Source organism: Sabethes cyaneus, chromosome 3, assembly GCF_943734655.1.
Source record: "Sabethes cyaneus chromosome 3, idSabCyanKW18_F2, whole genome shotgun sequence".
Lineage (NCBI taxonomy): Eukaryota > Metazoa > Arthropoda > Insecta > Diptera > Culicidae > Sabethes > Sabethes cyaneus.
The window spans coordinates 217,368,716-217,382,545 of NC_071355.1; the positions used below are offsets into that span (position 1 = coordinate 217,368,716).

The following is a 13,830-nucleotide window of genomic DNA, read 5'->3' on the forward strand; positions in this document are numbered from 1 at the left end:
TTGGACCTACTAAATCATGTCTGATTGCGCTTTGTATAGGGGATTCAGAAATCTACTGCATTGTTTTTGTTGAAATTCGAAATATTATTTTTCCAGTTGCTCTAATTAATCTGTATTGTGAAAATGTCATGCATACCGAGACGTCCAATAAATCTTTATTCAATTAGCAGAATTACGCTATACCGACACGTTTTCTATACGGTAATCAATTCACTGTTGGAAATTTGCAGGCTTCAAAGGGAGGTCAAATTATGATCATTAATCATAGTGACAGCCTACATACGTTTGGTTGTGTTTCATGTTATGTTGTAGGTACAAAACCAATTTACTTTCGTATGCAGCTTGCGAAGCCACTTAGCAATGCGTGATTGATTTTTAATCAGCTATTTTGGCACTCCCTTTGATACATCGGACCCCGATGATTGACTTGTGTCACGTTGGTTTTGGTGAGGATAAAGCTTGCAATATGTTGGATGAATTATGATGGATTATGCTTACGAGACGGAAAGCATCGTATTGGTTTAGGCGCGGTGATCGTTCCATATTTAACAATTTCGCATAATTATGATGACCGCAACCATTCGTTCAGAGTATCTCTCCAAAAAATCGTAAGGTCATTCTCATAAATTTGCGATTTTAGTTTAGTAGTGTTATTATTAGATACCTTTTTTCGATCATGGAAATTGATTACGAATTAACTTCTATGAATAGTAAATGTATTCATGATGTGACACTGACTATAATTACGCTTCTCCGTAATTTGGTAGCAGTTTGGAAAAAAAGTTCACTACCAAGGTTAAACCCTCACCATAAATAATGGAATCAACCATAACGTATCAATATCAGTGGCGCAGCATAGCAAAGCACTTGTGTTGACCCATTATCACCTGTTGGTAATTTTCAAGCATACCCAGAATGTACACATGCGGCATACAATGAATTTCGTCAACACTTTTAACACCTGACCACATGAGTTCGATTCGTCGATGCGAACCGAAAGGTAAACAGAGATCGTTGGCACAGATTCAATCCTGACCACTGCATTACCGTGGTCTGGTCTGGGGTGTAAAGTGTAGAATTATGCTCTTCACAGTTACCCTTCGATGATTGACCAATGTAGGCTGTATAAATATTGATTTGATCGGACATTTGAGGAGATCCATTGATTACGAATGGCACGATTTGCATAGTAAACCTATGACTAATGTGGCTGGTGTCTCGTAAATAGGGAGAGTTTATCTTTGTGTATTTGTTAGCCCTTCGCCGGAAAGACGTCGTTGGTTGATTGACTTAAGTGTTACGAAAGTATCTTCTCAAGTAGGGTAGTTTATTTTATTGATATATTATTGAGGATGTGTTGTCTACTAAAACGGAAATGTGCAATATCTTCGAGGCAGTTTTTCTTTGTATAAAGGCGAACTATTTACTCAACTTTTAGACGTTTCAAGAAATTATGATCGTAATCGACTGAGTGAATTGAGGTGGTAATATCCGTTTTCATTGCTTACCTAATATATGCAAATCGGTCATTAATCGAGTTTTTTTTATTGCGCTGAGGTGTTTTTCAAATGCATTGAGAATATATTACTTACTTAGTTGGTCTTACGTATTATGACATGGCCTGCGTAGCATAATTCCTCCATCTAATTCGGTCCATGGCAACTAGTCTCCAGTTCCGCAGCCACCCAGTGCTCTCCAGGTCTCGCTCCACCTGGTTGTAGTTGTCCGGCATTCTAAAACATGTCCTGTCTAAGGTCTAACTTTCTGAATACTGGGTTCGCCGTAAAGACGCGCGAGCTCGTGGTTCGCCTCCATACACCGTTCTCTTGCACGCTACCAAAGATGGTTCTTAGTACCCGCGGTTCGAAAACTCCGCGTGCTCGAAGGTCCTCTTCTAGCAATGTCCATGTTTCGTGCCGGTAGAGGACAACCGGTCTAATTAGCGTTTTGTACAGTATGCTCTTTGTACGGGGGCTCAGATTGTCCAAACGCAAGTGTTTGTCGAGTCCGTAGTAGGCCCGACTTCCGCTGATGATAAGCCTTTTAATCTCACAGCTGGTATTATCCTCTGTTGCCAGTGAGCCAAGGTACTGCCCAAACGGATCCTGTTACACTCGGTCCCGCCCGCCAGCATATACTTCGTTTTAGACGTATTTTTTCGACCCAATTTTCTCTGCTTCGCGTTTTAGTCTTGTGTACTGATCTTCCACTGCCTCAAATGTTCTGCCGACAATGTTGTTCTGTCAGCAAAGCAGATAAATTTACAGGATTTATTGTAAATCGTGCCCCGCATTTCGATCGCCGCTCGTCTATTAACACCTTGAACTGCAATGTTGAATAGCAGGCAGGTAAGATCATCTCCTTGTCGAAGTCTCCTGCTAGATTTGAATGCGTCCGACAATCCACCCGACATTTTCACGTAGCGCTGGATCCCATCCATCGTAGCCATGATAAATCTAGTAACTTTACCTGGAAAGCCGTTTTTGTCCAGAATTTTCCATAGCTCTTGTCGGTTTATACTATCATATGCGGCTTTAAAATTAATGAACAGGTGATGTGTAGGGACTCGAAATTCACGGCACTTCTGGATGATCCCACTCAGGGTGAAGATATGGTCCATTGCATGGTCGATGGAAGTCGATGAAAGATGACTTGGGAAAGCATTTTTTCGGCGGCATTCAGGATAGTGATCGCTCGGGAGTTACAGTTTGTCCAGTTTGTCGCTTTTCTTGTAGATAGTGCAAATAACCCCACCTTTCCATTCCTCCGGTAGTCTTTCAATCGTATTTCAATCAGTAGATGCAGACAGCCGTCCAATTTGTCCGGGCCCATTTTGAGAAGGTTCACTTCAATTCCTTTACTGCTGCTTTGTTGTTCTTCAACCGCTGGATGCCTTCTTTAACTTCCCTTATCGATGGGGCTGACGGGCAGACACATCTTCGTTGCTTGCTACACCAATGAGGTCACTTCCTCTACTAACTCCGCCTGCACGTCATTCAGGTGTTCATCGTAGTGTTGCTTGCACCTTTCGATCACCGCAAAGTCGTCAGTCAAAATATCATCTACATTTTTATCTCTGCACATTTCGAGCCGCGGCACAAAACCTTTGCGAAATTCGTTGAGTCTCTGATAGAACTTCAGTGTGTCTTGAAAGCGGTACAGCTGTTCGAGTTCTTCTCCTGGTGGCATTTCTGCTCATGGAAGAGTCGGGTTTACTGTCACCGCTTCTGTTTGTATCGCTCCACATTCTGACGGGTGGCTTTGCGCTGCATTTGCATCCGCGATGCATTTTTCTCATCCTAGATCTGCTGGAACTCCTCGTCAAACCATTCGTTACGACGATTCGGTCCCACGCGGCCTAGGACGTTCTCCACTACGCTATTAATGGCTGTTTTCACGGCATTCCAACAGTCCTCATAAGAGGTTCCAGCTCACCCTTTTCTGGTTTCGCGCGGTTTCGACAGATAACGTGTAGCTTTCGGTGACATCCGGCCGCTTCAGTCGCGCTAGATTATACCGTGGCGGTCGCCGGTATCGTATATTGTTCATAACAGATAGTTTTTGACGTATCCTTACTATCACTAGGTAGTGATCCAAATCAATGTTAGCGCCCGGATAGGTTCTGACGTCGATAATGTGTGAAAAGTGCTGACGATTTATGATTCCGTCTGGTTGGGTGGTCTCCAGGTGTATCGATGGTGGAGGTTATGCGGAAAGAAGGTACTACGTATGGTCATGTTCTGGGAGGCGGTGAAGCCGACAAGTCTTGGGCAGTTTTCGTTCGTTCGCGGGTATGTGCTGAACCGTCCAATCACCACCGGTTCAAATTTCTCCTCCTGACCAGCCTGAGCATTATAGTCCTCGGTGATGATTTTGATATCATGTGTTGGGCAGCGGTCGTATTCGCGCTCTAACTGCGCGTAAAATTCGTCTTTGTCGTCATCGACACTCCCGGGGTGAGTGCTGTGCACGTTAATTATGCTAACATTAAAAATCAGCCCTTGATTTTTAATCTGCACATTCGGGGCTTGATCGGCCACCACTTGATCTCCCGCTTCTGCATCTCGCCCATCACTATAAAAGTTGTGCCCAGCACGTGTGTATTGCCGCAGCTCTAGTTTTTAAAGTTTGGTTTTTAGATAATCTTCTTTAATTACTTCTGTTGTTGCACTTATTTATCATCTTTATAAATATATAAGTCATAGTTGTATATAAGTCATAGTTGTATGCTCTCTTAGATTTTGGATATATTTAATATAAATATTTTCTATGTGATATTTGTTTTGTCTCATGTACTATTATTTGCTCTTTTTTATGATGGTTTTGTGTTAGAATTGCTTATTATTGAATCATAATTATATATTAACTTTAAGATGCTTTCTATTTTCTTTTTTTAGTATTAGGAGGCGTTTTATTATGCTTTTCAATTTTAGTAAATCCGAAATATTGATATAAGAAAAAACTGTGAGAAATCAGTTTACTGACACCGAAGATTATGTGCTATTAACCTATTCGATCCATCCAGAATCGCGCGCTGGCGGTTATTAGATACCGACAGATATTAAATGTTGCTATGCACGAAAGCCGCCCTGAGACAAATGTGTCAGTTTGGCAGTTATATTGAAAACCATGGCTACGCGATATACCTTTTGGTATCCTTTGATCATAAAACATAAAACCCTGGCTACTTTATCAGGGAGCTGTTCAAAGCTATCAAGTTTTAGATATTCGATAATCGTATAATGGATATCACGCGCGTGATGTTCGTAGGTAACCGATTTCACGACTCCAATGCACGAGGTACTTCGTTTATAACGTTTCAATATAAGTTCCTGTGGGTAATATCTGTGGGCCAAATTAACTCAAAATGACCTTCAAAAACAACCGCTGCCGGAAAATGCAACGAGCGAGACACGAAAGCTAACGATGCTAAATTGCCATATGAATTGGTTAATTGGTTAATTTATATAAAAAAATACTATCACATGCGAGATTTTCGGTGGCTCGAAAACCACGTGACAAACTTAAATTTATTATATGTGAAAATAAAAATCAGGCATGATGAAACAAGTCAATATAGTCCCTAAGTTGATAAGCATTTGCTCTTACCAAAGCTAATATGCAAAGATATAGCACCCTACCCTATACGCGACAACAGGGTCAAGTCCAATTTGACGCAAAACCTCAATCCCAAATTATTGCAAATTTAAGTCTATTTTCACGACCATCTATATCTCCAATTTCGTGCCCAATTCGAAGTTTAATTTCGAAATCAATTTAAGTTCATTTTTATGCCCCATCTTAAGCCCAGCCGCGAGTCTCTTTTAATTCTATTTTATGTCTAATGTCAAGACAGGAGGGTATCCTGTTTGATTTAACTCCAATTTCAATTCCGATTTTAAGCACTATTCTAAATGCGATTTCAGATATAATTTCTTGACCAATTCATTGTCCCCTTGTAAGTCCTATTTCAAATCCATATTCAAGTCAACTTTGAAGTTCAATTTTATGACTAATTTCAAATAAAACCTCACGTCTAATTTCAAGTCCGAATTCAAATTCGAAACTAAACTACGGTCTAGCGAGTGGTCGTGGGTTCGAATCTTAGTAGAATCAAGCCGTTCGATGTCAAGTGACTTTAGCATGGGTTTATTCTCAGGCCCCTCCATTTACCCTTCCTTCGTGCTGAATTCTATATTTACCCTCTGAAGCCTCTTGACAGTGCAAATGTCCCTCCTATAGTTAAGTGTACTGGTCAGAGGTACGAATGAGTCCTCGCCAGGGACGGCTATAATATGGGATAGTGCTGGCATCGAGTAATAAGTGGGTAAAGTAGATCAAGCTTTGAAGGAAGGGTAAACTCCAATACACGCAAGCACGCATACAATTTAAAAAATAAGCATATCGCTCACTTAATAGCGATTATAGCCAAAAAAATGCAGTGCAGGTCATATAGCAAACACCCGGGCGATATTACAATAGATCAACTATACTGGTCGCAGTAATGAGTCCACACATGGAAAAAAAATCTACGATCTAATGTCAAGTCTAATTTATTTTTAAAGCTCAGTACCAAAGAATGTAACCAAAGAAAGCCTCCTTGTAGGAGGCAATAATCTTTGAATTGACATCATATTGTAATTTCATAAAGCAAAGCAAAGCCTAGGTGCTACATTCCGTTATCGAAACTTGATCTTCTGTTTTTATACGACAGACTTCGCAGCCAGCTGTTAGAGTGCAGGACTATTGCAGGACCAGTTGCTACGATCCTATTGACTCTAACAGCCTCTCCCAGTCCAGATTCGAACATACGACGAATGGTTTATTAGGCCAGCGTCATACCTCGAAGCCAACTGGAAGGCGTAATTTGTAATTTCATACAAAGCTAATTTAGTGATTGACCGGTGTTCAATTTCGGAGAAGCAGATCAACAATTGGTGCTTGCTCGAAAAATCACACTTTCGCAATGCTTGAGTAATTATTGTTTGTTAAATTTCATTCGCAGAAATCCTATTGATTTTACGATGAAATCAGCAAATGAATTATTTAGCAGTCAATGCAGTGGCTATGGACAGGGTACGGCAGCTTGCTTTGTTTTAGCGTGATGGATGTAAGAAACTCCTATAACCTCGAAAGAGCCGGAATAGTGTTAAGCCAGGCGGAGTATGAATTAAAAAGCACAATTATCTATCAATGTTAGTGCGGGTGTGAAACCAACCGATGAGAACAATTTACGCGAAAATGTTACAAAATTGTTGCTTCAGTTTATATTTACATCAACCTTTGTTATAAATGTGATTTGTAAAATTTGCATGTTTCATAGATTCGTTGTTTGAAAATTCTGATAACTGCATTTCATATATACATGTTATTGTTGTAATTTGTTGTAACTTTATCACAGTTTTGTTATTTCCTGATTGGAGAATCGTCGATATCATGATCCATCGCAAAGCAATTAGGACCAAGTGAATTGAACGCTGTTGTTTGACCTGCACCGAATTCTGACAAATGCGAAAGCTTCAATTTTTTAGATAACAAGATAGAGCAAGTGACAATAACTATCATGAACCATTGCGCAAATCGTACCATTTGTTGTCGTCGATAGGCGACCATCAACCATTAAGTAAATGTTTTCTTTGCAGCTTTGGAGGTAAGGTATTAAAAAAAGTTCTTCTCGAAATGCAATTTATCCACGGTTTACGCGCCGCACCCTGTGCCTATATGCAAAAGCGTAAAAACCGAAACACGCGTGTGATGAAGTGTGATCGAAAATGATACGACTGGTCGCTCTGAAAGGTGGTAATTACGGGTTCGTTACCCATCGCACATTTCCTCTATAGGAAATGATTAGCGATTGGATCGTTGTACTTCTTGCATGGGGAGTTTTTTGTTGTTATTTGTATGCAAAATTTCTCTCAGTATAAATTTCCAATTTTATGTTAAAAATTAACAAATTAGCATTCGCATTGAGCGAAGCATTTCATTCACTGCTGAGTAGGTTACATGCGCCTTCGGTATGTTTACCTTAAAGTTTATAGCATTCAACGTGTTGTTACATATCAATTAATTGAAAAGGGGCATCAATCTTATTTCAATAAATATAAACATTACACTATATAGAGCCACTAAATAATTATAATAGTTGGCTGCACTCAGGAATCTTACATCAGTTATGTGCGTTCATGTTGGCATCAGTATTGTCTTGGCCGGTGCATTGCAATTCAGATGCAACGCCAATTATTTAACTCCAACGAACGAACTCGAAATAGGCCCTGTATGTACGGTGCGCCTGCCACAGTCGTGTACAACTTTTAGTGATTTCATTTGACTGAGCGGCGAACTCCTTCTATGCACGGACCTATGGTGTTTGCCGGTTCGCCGGTTTCCATGTCAGTTGAATGCTCTGAATGTGAACCGTTGTGAATTGTCTCGGTTGTTTATGCTGCTGTTGGGAGATTTTGTTGTTCGAAATGCCACCGCACCGCATCGGCCTGCGATGCAGCTCAGTGAGCTCAGTGGAAGCTGTTTCGGTAGACGGTTTCGTTTCATGAAAACGACGATGTTGGTCGTTGCTTTCTTTCTGTCAGGTTGAAAAGAGTCATTACGTAAAAAATCAGCAGAAATGTCAACTTTTATGTTGCATGGAGTCGGAATTCTTTTATGTAACAAAGTAACCCAATGAGCCCATTTATCAAGATTGTTATAGAATGTTAACGATGAAAACAACTTAATTCAGATATACAATGTCCAGGTGTGTTTGAGTATATGTTGAGAGTAGTAAAACAGTGAAGTTAAGGGTGCAAAGCGACCGCTTCAACTCAGACGTTACTGTTGTGAAAATGTAATTGGAGTTCGTTCGAACCTGATTTACCTGCATTAAACATGTGTATGCTGGTTATGTACCAGTTGATTTTGGATTAATAAAAGCAGTCGTTACATTTGGGTACCAAAACGGTAAAAGCCAGTACCATTCCGATGCCCACTTTTGCAAGCAGCTGCAAATTGGGTTGACTGCAGGCTGCTACTGCGCAAGTGCATTTGAGTCGTTTTCTCTTCGTCTCAGTGCGGAAAAGCTGTACTTTCACCCGAAATACAAGCCTTTTCATAAAAGTTTGAAGAAGAAAATAGAGGGTACCAATTTGTTGCTCGGTTTTTTTAGGAACGGATTTCTTCTCTTTTTTTCTGGTTGAAGTTGATGGCTGCCTGCTCCCCTACATCTCAGACTATTTGGCTAGGAGTGGATTTACCGATTTGAATTCTCTTGTTTCTAACTGTAAATTATTGTTCCAGAGATCAGACGATATATTCATTGGAGAATGAATTGTTATGTTTCCTTTGCGTTTGCTAAAAAGACGCAGGTATGCATTTGATACAGCCACACGGAGTGTTTTACCAAGTTTTTATTTGGTTAAGCTACTTCTTTTGGAAATTTACTAAATCCGATGGCTTAAAAATGCCTAAAGTATTAAAGAAGTAGAAGTAGAAAGAAGAAAGTATTTCTAGGACCAAAAAATGCTACCATCACACAAAAGTCGGAAAAGTCGAAGTTTTCATCGGAGGTTAAACGATCCATAGTGAAATTGATGTCAATTTCTGCCATCTTACTATCAAAGACCTAAGTAAATTGAATCTGCCAGTTTGGAAGGTTAGAGTTCGTAAGATTTGACACACCAGTCACAATATTATTCGATCTAAAATTAAAAACCTCCAAATCTAACTCGAACGCATAAACAAATACATTTAGAATTCGCCAAGGTTGCGATCTATTGGCTAGATCTACGAAAGGATCTAGAGTATTGTTCTACTAGCAATTTTGGGAGAGGATGCTTGATAGTTTAAATCCGACCAGGCATTCAGATCCTATGGACTCATCAGATTATATTGAAGTTCAGAACAATGACGCAGAAGCTCGTGTATCGGTAAGACAATTTAGGGTATGTTGCTGCTTCGTCGTAATTCCCTATTCATGTCCTATCCAACACAAATGATTAAAAATATCAGCGATTATTATGACAGTGAGCTGAAAAGTTTTTAAATGCTTTTTATTTCATTAAAGAGTTCCTAGCATCCAAATTTCTTACGTTTTTTCTTGCGACAAGAAAATGTCGACTAATCGTTTCAATTTCCGTCATTCGCAAAATGAAAATACATCACGCAACGCATTGTCGTTATTATGCAGCCGGGAAAATTTACATGACCTGCAGAAATTTTGCAGAATACCATTTGTCATGCCATCCTACCCAAATCCATGCGCGCTAGCTTCGTAAACATTATTGTGATTTTTAGTTCGGACGACTTAAATTCGACCATCTAAAAAAGAAATGAAAATGAATGTCATGAAATAGCGCTGTGAAATGTTTAATTTTATCAGTTTATGAATTATTTCATGATTTTCATTAAAAAATACCTCTGAAATATTTTGTGTCAGAAAAATTGCTATATGAATGCGCCTGTATCAGTGTATCAGTTCATTTTTGATGTGCAGCCTATAATCATGTACAAAGATTCATCTCCCTCTCTTCAAATATATTTTCCTTCAATTAGCTATTCAAACTTTATTTTTTCTACCACTATAGAGATACGCTGAACCAATTAACAGCAATTAGTATCGATTTTGTCACAACAAATGCACTGAATCAGAGCAAAAGCTTGTGCAATGGAAAATGTTTGGATTGTTTTGATAATTGATTATGTTAATTTTTAAGCAACAGTTTTTGGTGTTAATTTTCAGTGAAAACGGCACAACGAGGAAGGATACATTTCCATCTAGACTGATTAGTAATTGTGTGCTACAAATTGGGCATTTTGCAAAATTATCGTGTAGGTTTGGGCCGAGGCCCTGTAGAATGCATAAAATTTTATGCACGGTTAGTCTGTGGAGGTCAAACGAAAACAATATTAAAAATATTCGAGGTCTTCTATTTACCAGAAAACTTTAAAGGAAATTTTTTCGATCATTATTTGTTTCAAAAATTCTTATCTTTACCATCGTAAAGAAATTTTTTTTAATATGAAAATAAATTTTCTCAGCAGCTCAAGACACATTATATCTTATTTCTCACATTATATATATTTTTGGAAAAATATTTCCAAAAAATTTTGCCAAGTGTTTTTTTACCTTATGAAATTTTGAAAATATTTTCCTCTTGTTCGTCAGGATTTATTATTCATACGCCTTCATTAGTCGTCAATCTCCGGGGGTCTCAGTTTGTCTGATATTTTTCCATTAGCCGGTAAGTTTTTTCAGATATCGCTATGATTCATCTTTGTTGTAGGTCAGGCCAACTTAAAACGGAATAGCTCGGATTAATGCGATAATAATTCGGTGCTTGATAATGAAATTTTATTAGTAATAATAAATATCTGAACACCAAAGGTAAAATACACGTAAAATAAAGCTAGCGAAATAAAAACCATAAAAAATGCAACCATAAAAAATGCATAGTGTTGTGTGCAGAGAGTCACTCTTTCGCATCGAAGTATTACTAGAGTTAATGGATCTTTGCCATCTCATTGAAATGTTTGAAGAAAAATGTACTGTGCATAATCTCACAGAACTGAAACATAGATTAATCCTTCTTTACAATCATTTTAATGCGCTTTTTCTATATATTCGCCTAAATATGTAGCTCAAATTTGCAAGAGAATTTGTTACCATAATAGTATGCCCTAGCATTTATTTCCCTTTTTGGCTGTACGTATACTTTTTCTCTTTGGCAAATAGTTATTTGTACCGCAAATTTTTTAGCCACTGGTTTCACGTACCTTATGTTTCCTAAAGCGGTACGGAATGCAGGTCAAGAGGCAGGTTTCGAGCGTGTAGAAGATTGATTTGAAGAAGAAAATGATGAAATCCACGATTAGTGTAAGGAAGTGATCCAACGGATTCTCATAGAGCATGTTGTCCATCTGGAGTACCATTTTGTGCTTGCTTCCTTGTTGGTTTATCTGGGTAGAAAAACGGTCCAAATGCACCAGTTTCACCGTGGCAGATTTGTGTTTCACTTCTGTCAAAAGATGCAAATTTCATTCACTTGTAGCATCCAATAGAAGCAACTTCCTGAACTAAACACCGCAAAATCCACGAATAAGATATAAACACATTCAACGGGTTGATCACTTTCTTTTTTTCACTTCTTGCTCTTGCATTCAGCACCTTTCCGCGCAATCGTGATGGTTGAGTCAGCAATCACGACCACCAATATACCTATTCCTCCGGCTTCGTTTGTCTTCTTTTAATAAACCACCGATAAAGCAAACCAGTGAATCAAACAGAGAAAGCACATAGCACAGCACGTATGTACGGATTCGGAACACGAAACAGTTATGGAGGTACCCGTCTTGTCGACTTTCTTCGAATAAGTCGCCTTGCGGGACAAAATACAACACACCGAACAAGCGAGTCGACTCGACCGATCGCTGGAAGAAACAAATGCAAACTAAACTGGCTGACTGATCAAGCTAGTGAGCCACTATAGCAGCAGCACTGGACTCACCCCAACGCGACGTTGAGGATCGCGATTTTCCGATGGTGGTTGTTGTGGGTTGGATGGAATGCCGCACCGCGCTGCGCCGCCGGCCGTAGGCTTTCGTTCGAAGCGCGAAGATAGTCGATTCAGCGCTGGAACCGCTGAAACACACGTGCTCGATTGTCGATTTACGATGTTTTGGTTGGTTGCTATGTTGGCATTTTGGGGTTGGCGTTTCGATGTTTTTAGTGTTGGATTTTTAATCGGCGCACGTTTATAATTTACAAATCAACCGTGGAAACGTGTAGTTTTACTAAACAGTGAAAATAAACTAGCTCTGTTAGCTGTATATCGTTAACAATGAGAAAAAGTTGTCACTTTAAATCTGAACTTGATTTAATTTTCTTGAAAGCGAAGTTGATAAAATTACATAAAGCATTGCTAAAATTATTCCTGTTAGATTTTTAATATAAGTTTATATCAAAAGCCAAAAAGTTGTAGTAACATATTAGCCGTTCCGAATTATAGTGGTCTATTTACCATTTTTATCAAAAATGAGATTTTTAAATAAATCACAATCTTTTTGCATATAGATGTACTCTACAAACAATAAAAATGTCAAAAAAGTAGGTTTGGAACAGAATGACCATTTTGTTCCGCATTATAATGGTCTATGTACATGCGACTTGTTAATAATCGATATTCGACTCAAAACTACATTGGAACACAATGTTCGACTTCTACCCTTACTTGTGATACCCATATTGTGGGGATTTTGCATTATTTTCAGGCCTATGCGATCATTTTGAGAATAACGGAGGTCGCCATCTTTGATTCCAAAATGGCGTCAGAGCACGATATTCCATACCCAGGCGTCATACCTGGGTCCTAAAGCTAAAATGACCATCAATTGTGTGTGACCCATGATTGAAGACTGACTGTACATATTGTGAATATTGGAAAAGTTCCTTGGCGACAACGCGACAAATAGATCCAGTAAATAGTCGTCAACAGCTAAGTTATATGATTGCACTCCTCTTTGCCTGCCAAATGAAGAACTTTTTCGGATACATCGACCTCTTTTTAACACTAGATATACCAGCTATTTAGTCATTCTGACTGGCACCGGCAGGCCTGATTTGCTCTTTTTACTTTATTTTTGCTCTTTTGACTACAGCGTCCCAGTCATACCAAATTCGAAACAGTGATGCATAGACCAATTATAGAGTTGATTATTATCTACAATATTGTTGAAGAAAGTATAGTTTTATCTTTTATATTTATGGCGCTATGGGGCTAATACCCCCCTGGTAGCCAAAAGAGCACTCTTTTTGCTACCAATGGCATTGCAGCTCTGTAACGCTATAAATACAAAAGATTAAACTATACTTTCTTTAATAATATTGTAGTTAATAAGTATTTCTACACTTGTCCTATAAATCACTTTTTCGAATTCTGTTTGAGGCGCTGTAGTCAAAAGAGCAAAAACGAAGTAAAAAGAGCAAATCAACCCTGGGTACCGGTATAAATGTGAATAACATAAAAATGTATTTATTTTTAATCTATATAAAGTAACATTAGGTATATAAAATGTACTCTCTACTTATAGCTACCAAAGTCATAACATTATTTCTGAATACAAATGTTACATGTTGCAGAAATTTTGAGTTAAATTTACGCGATCAGTCAAAATGACTTGTTTGGTAAATCTAGTGTTAATTTTACAGTCTTTGAAAGAACTCTGTCGGCCGACGAGGTGCACAATTCTTTTCCAGTGTGGCCGAAAATGACCGTGCTCTATATCTTATTATTTATAATGACGCAATCGTATTTCTTCTGTTTTCATTGTTGTCGTAAAGCT

The 13,830-nt window shown here is 38.7% G+C and overlaps 1 protein-coding gene across 1 annotated transcript in view; it reads right to left on the reverse strand.

Annotated features, from left to right (window-relative positions):
- Nucleotides 1-11,927, reverse strand: part of LOC128744745 (estradiol 17-beta-dehydrogenase 11) — a 28,040-nt gene extending 16,113 nt beyond the window's left edge. The window contains exon 1 of the mRNA XM_053841956.1: nt 11,266-11,927. Within this exon, the coding sequence (XP_053697931.1) occupies nt 11,266-11,421 (156 nt within the window). The 5' untranslated portion in view covers nt 11,422-11,927. The remainder of the gene's footprint in view (nt 1-11,265) is intronic.
- Between the last annotated feature and the right edge of the window lie 1,903 nt (nt 11,928-13,830).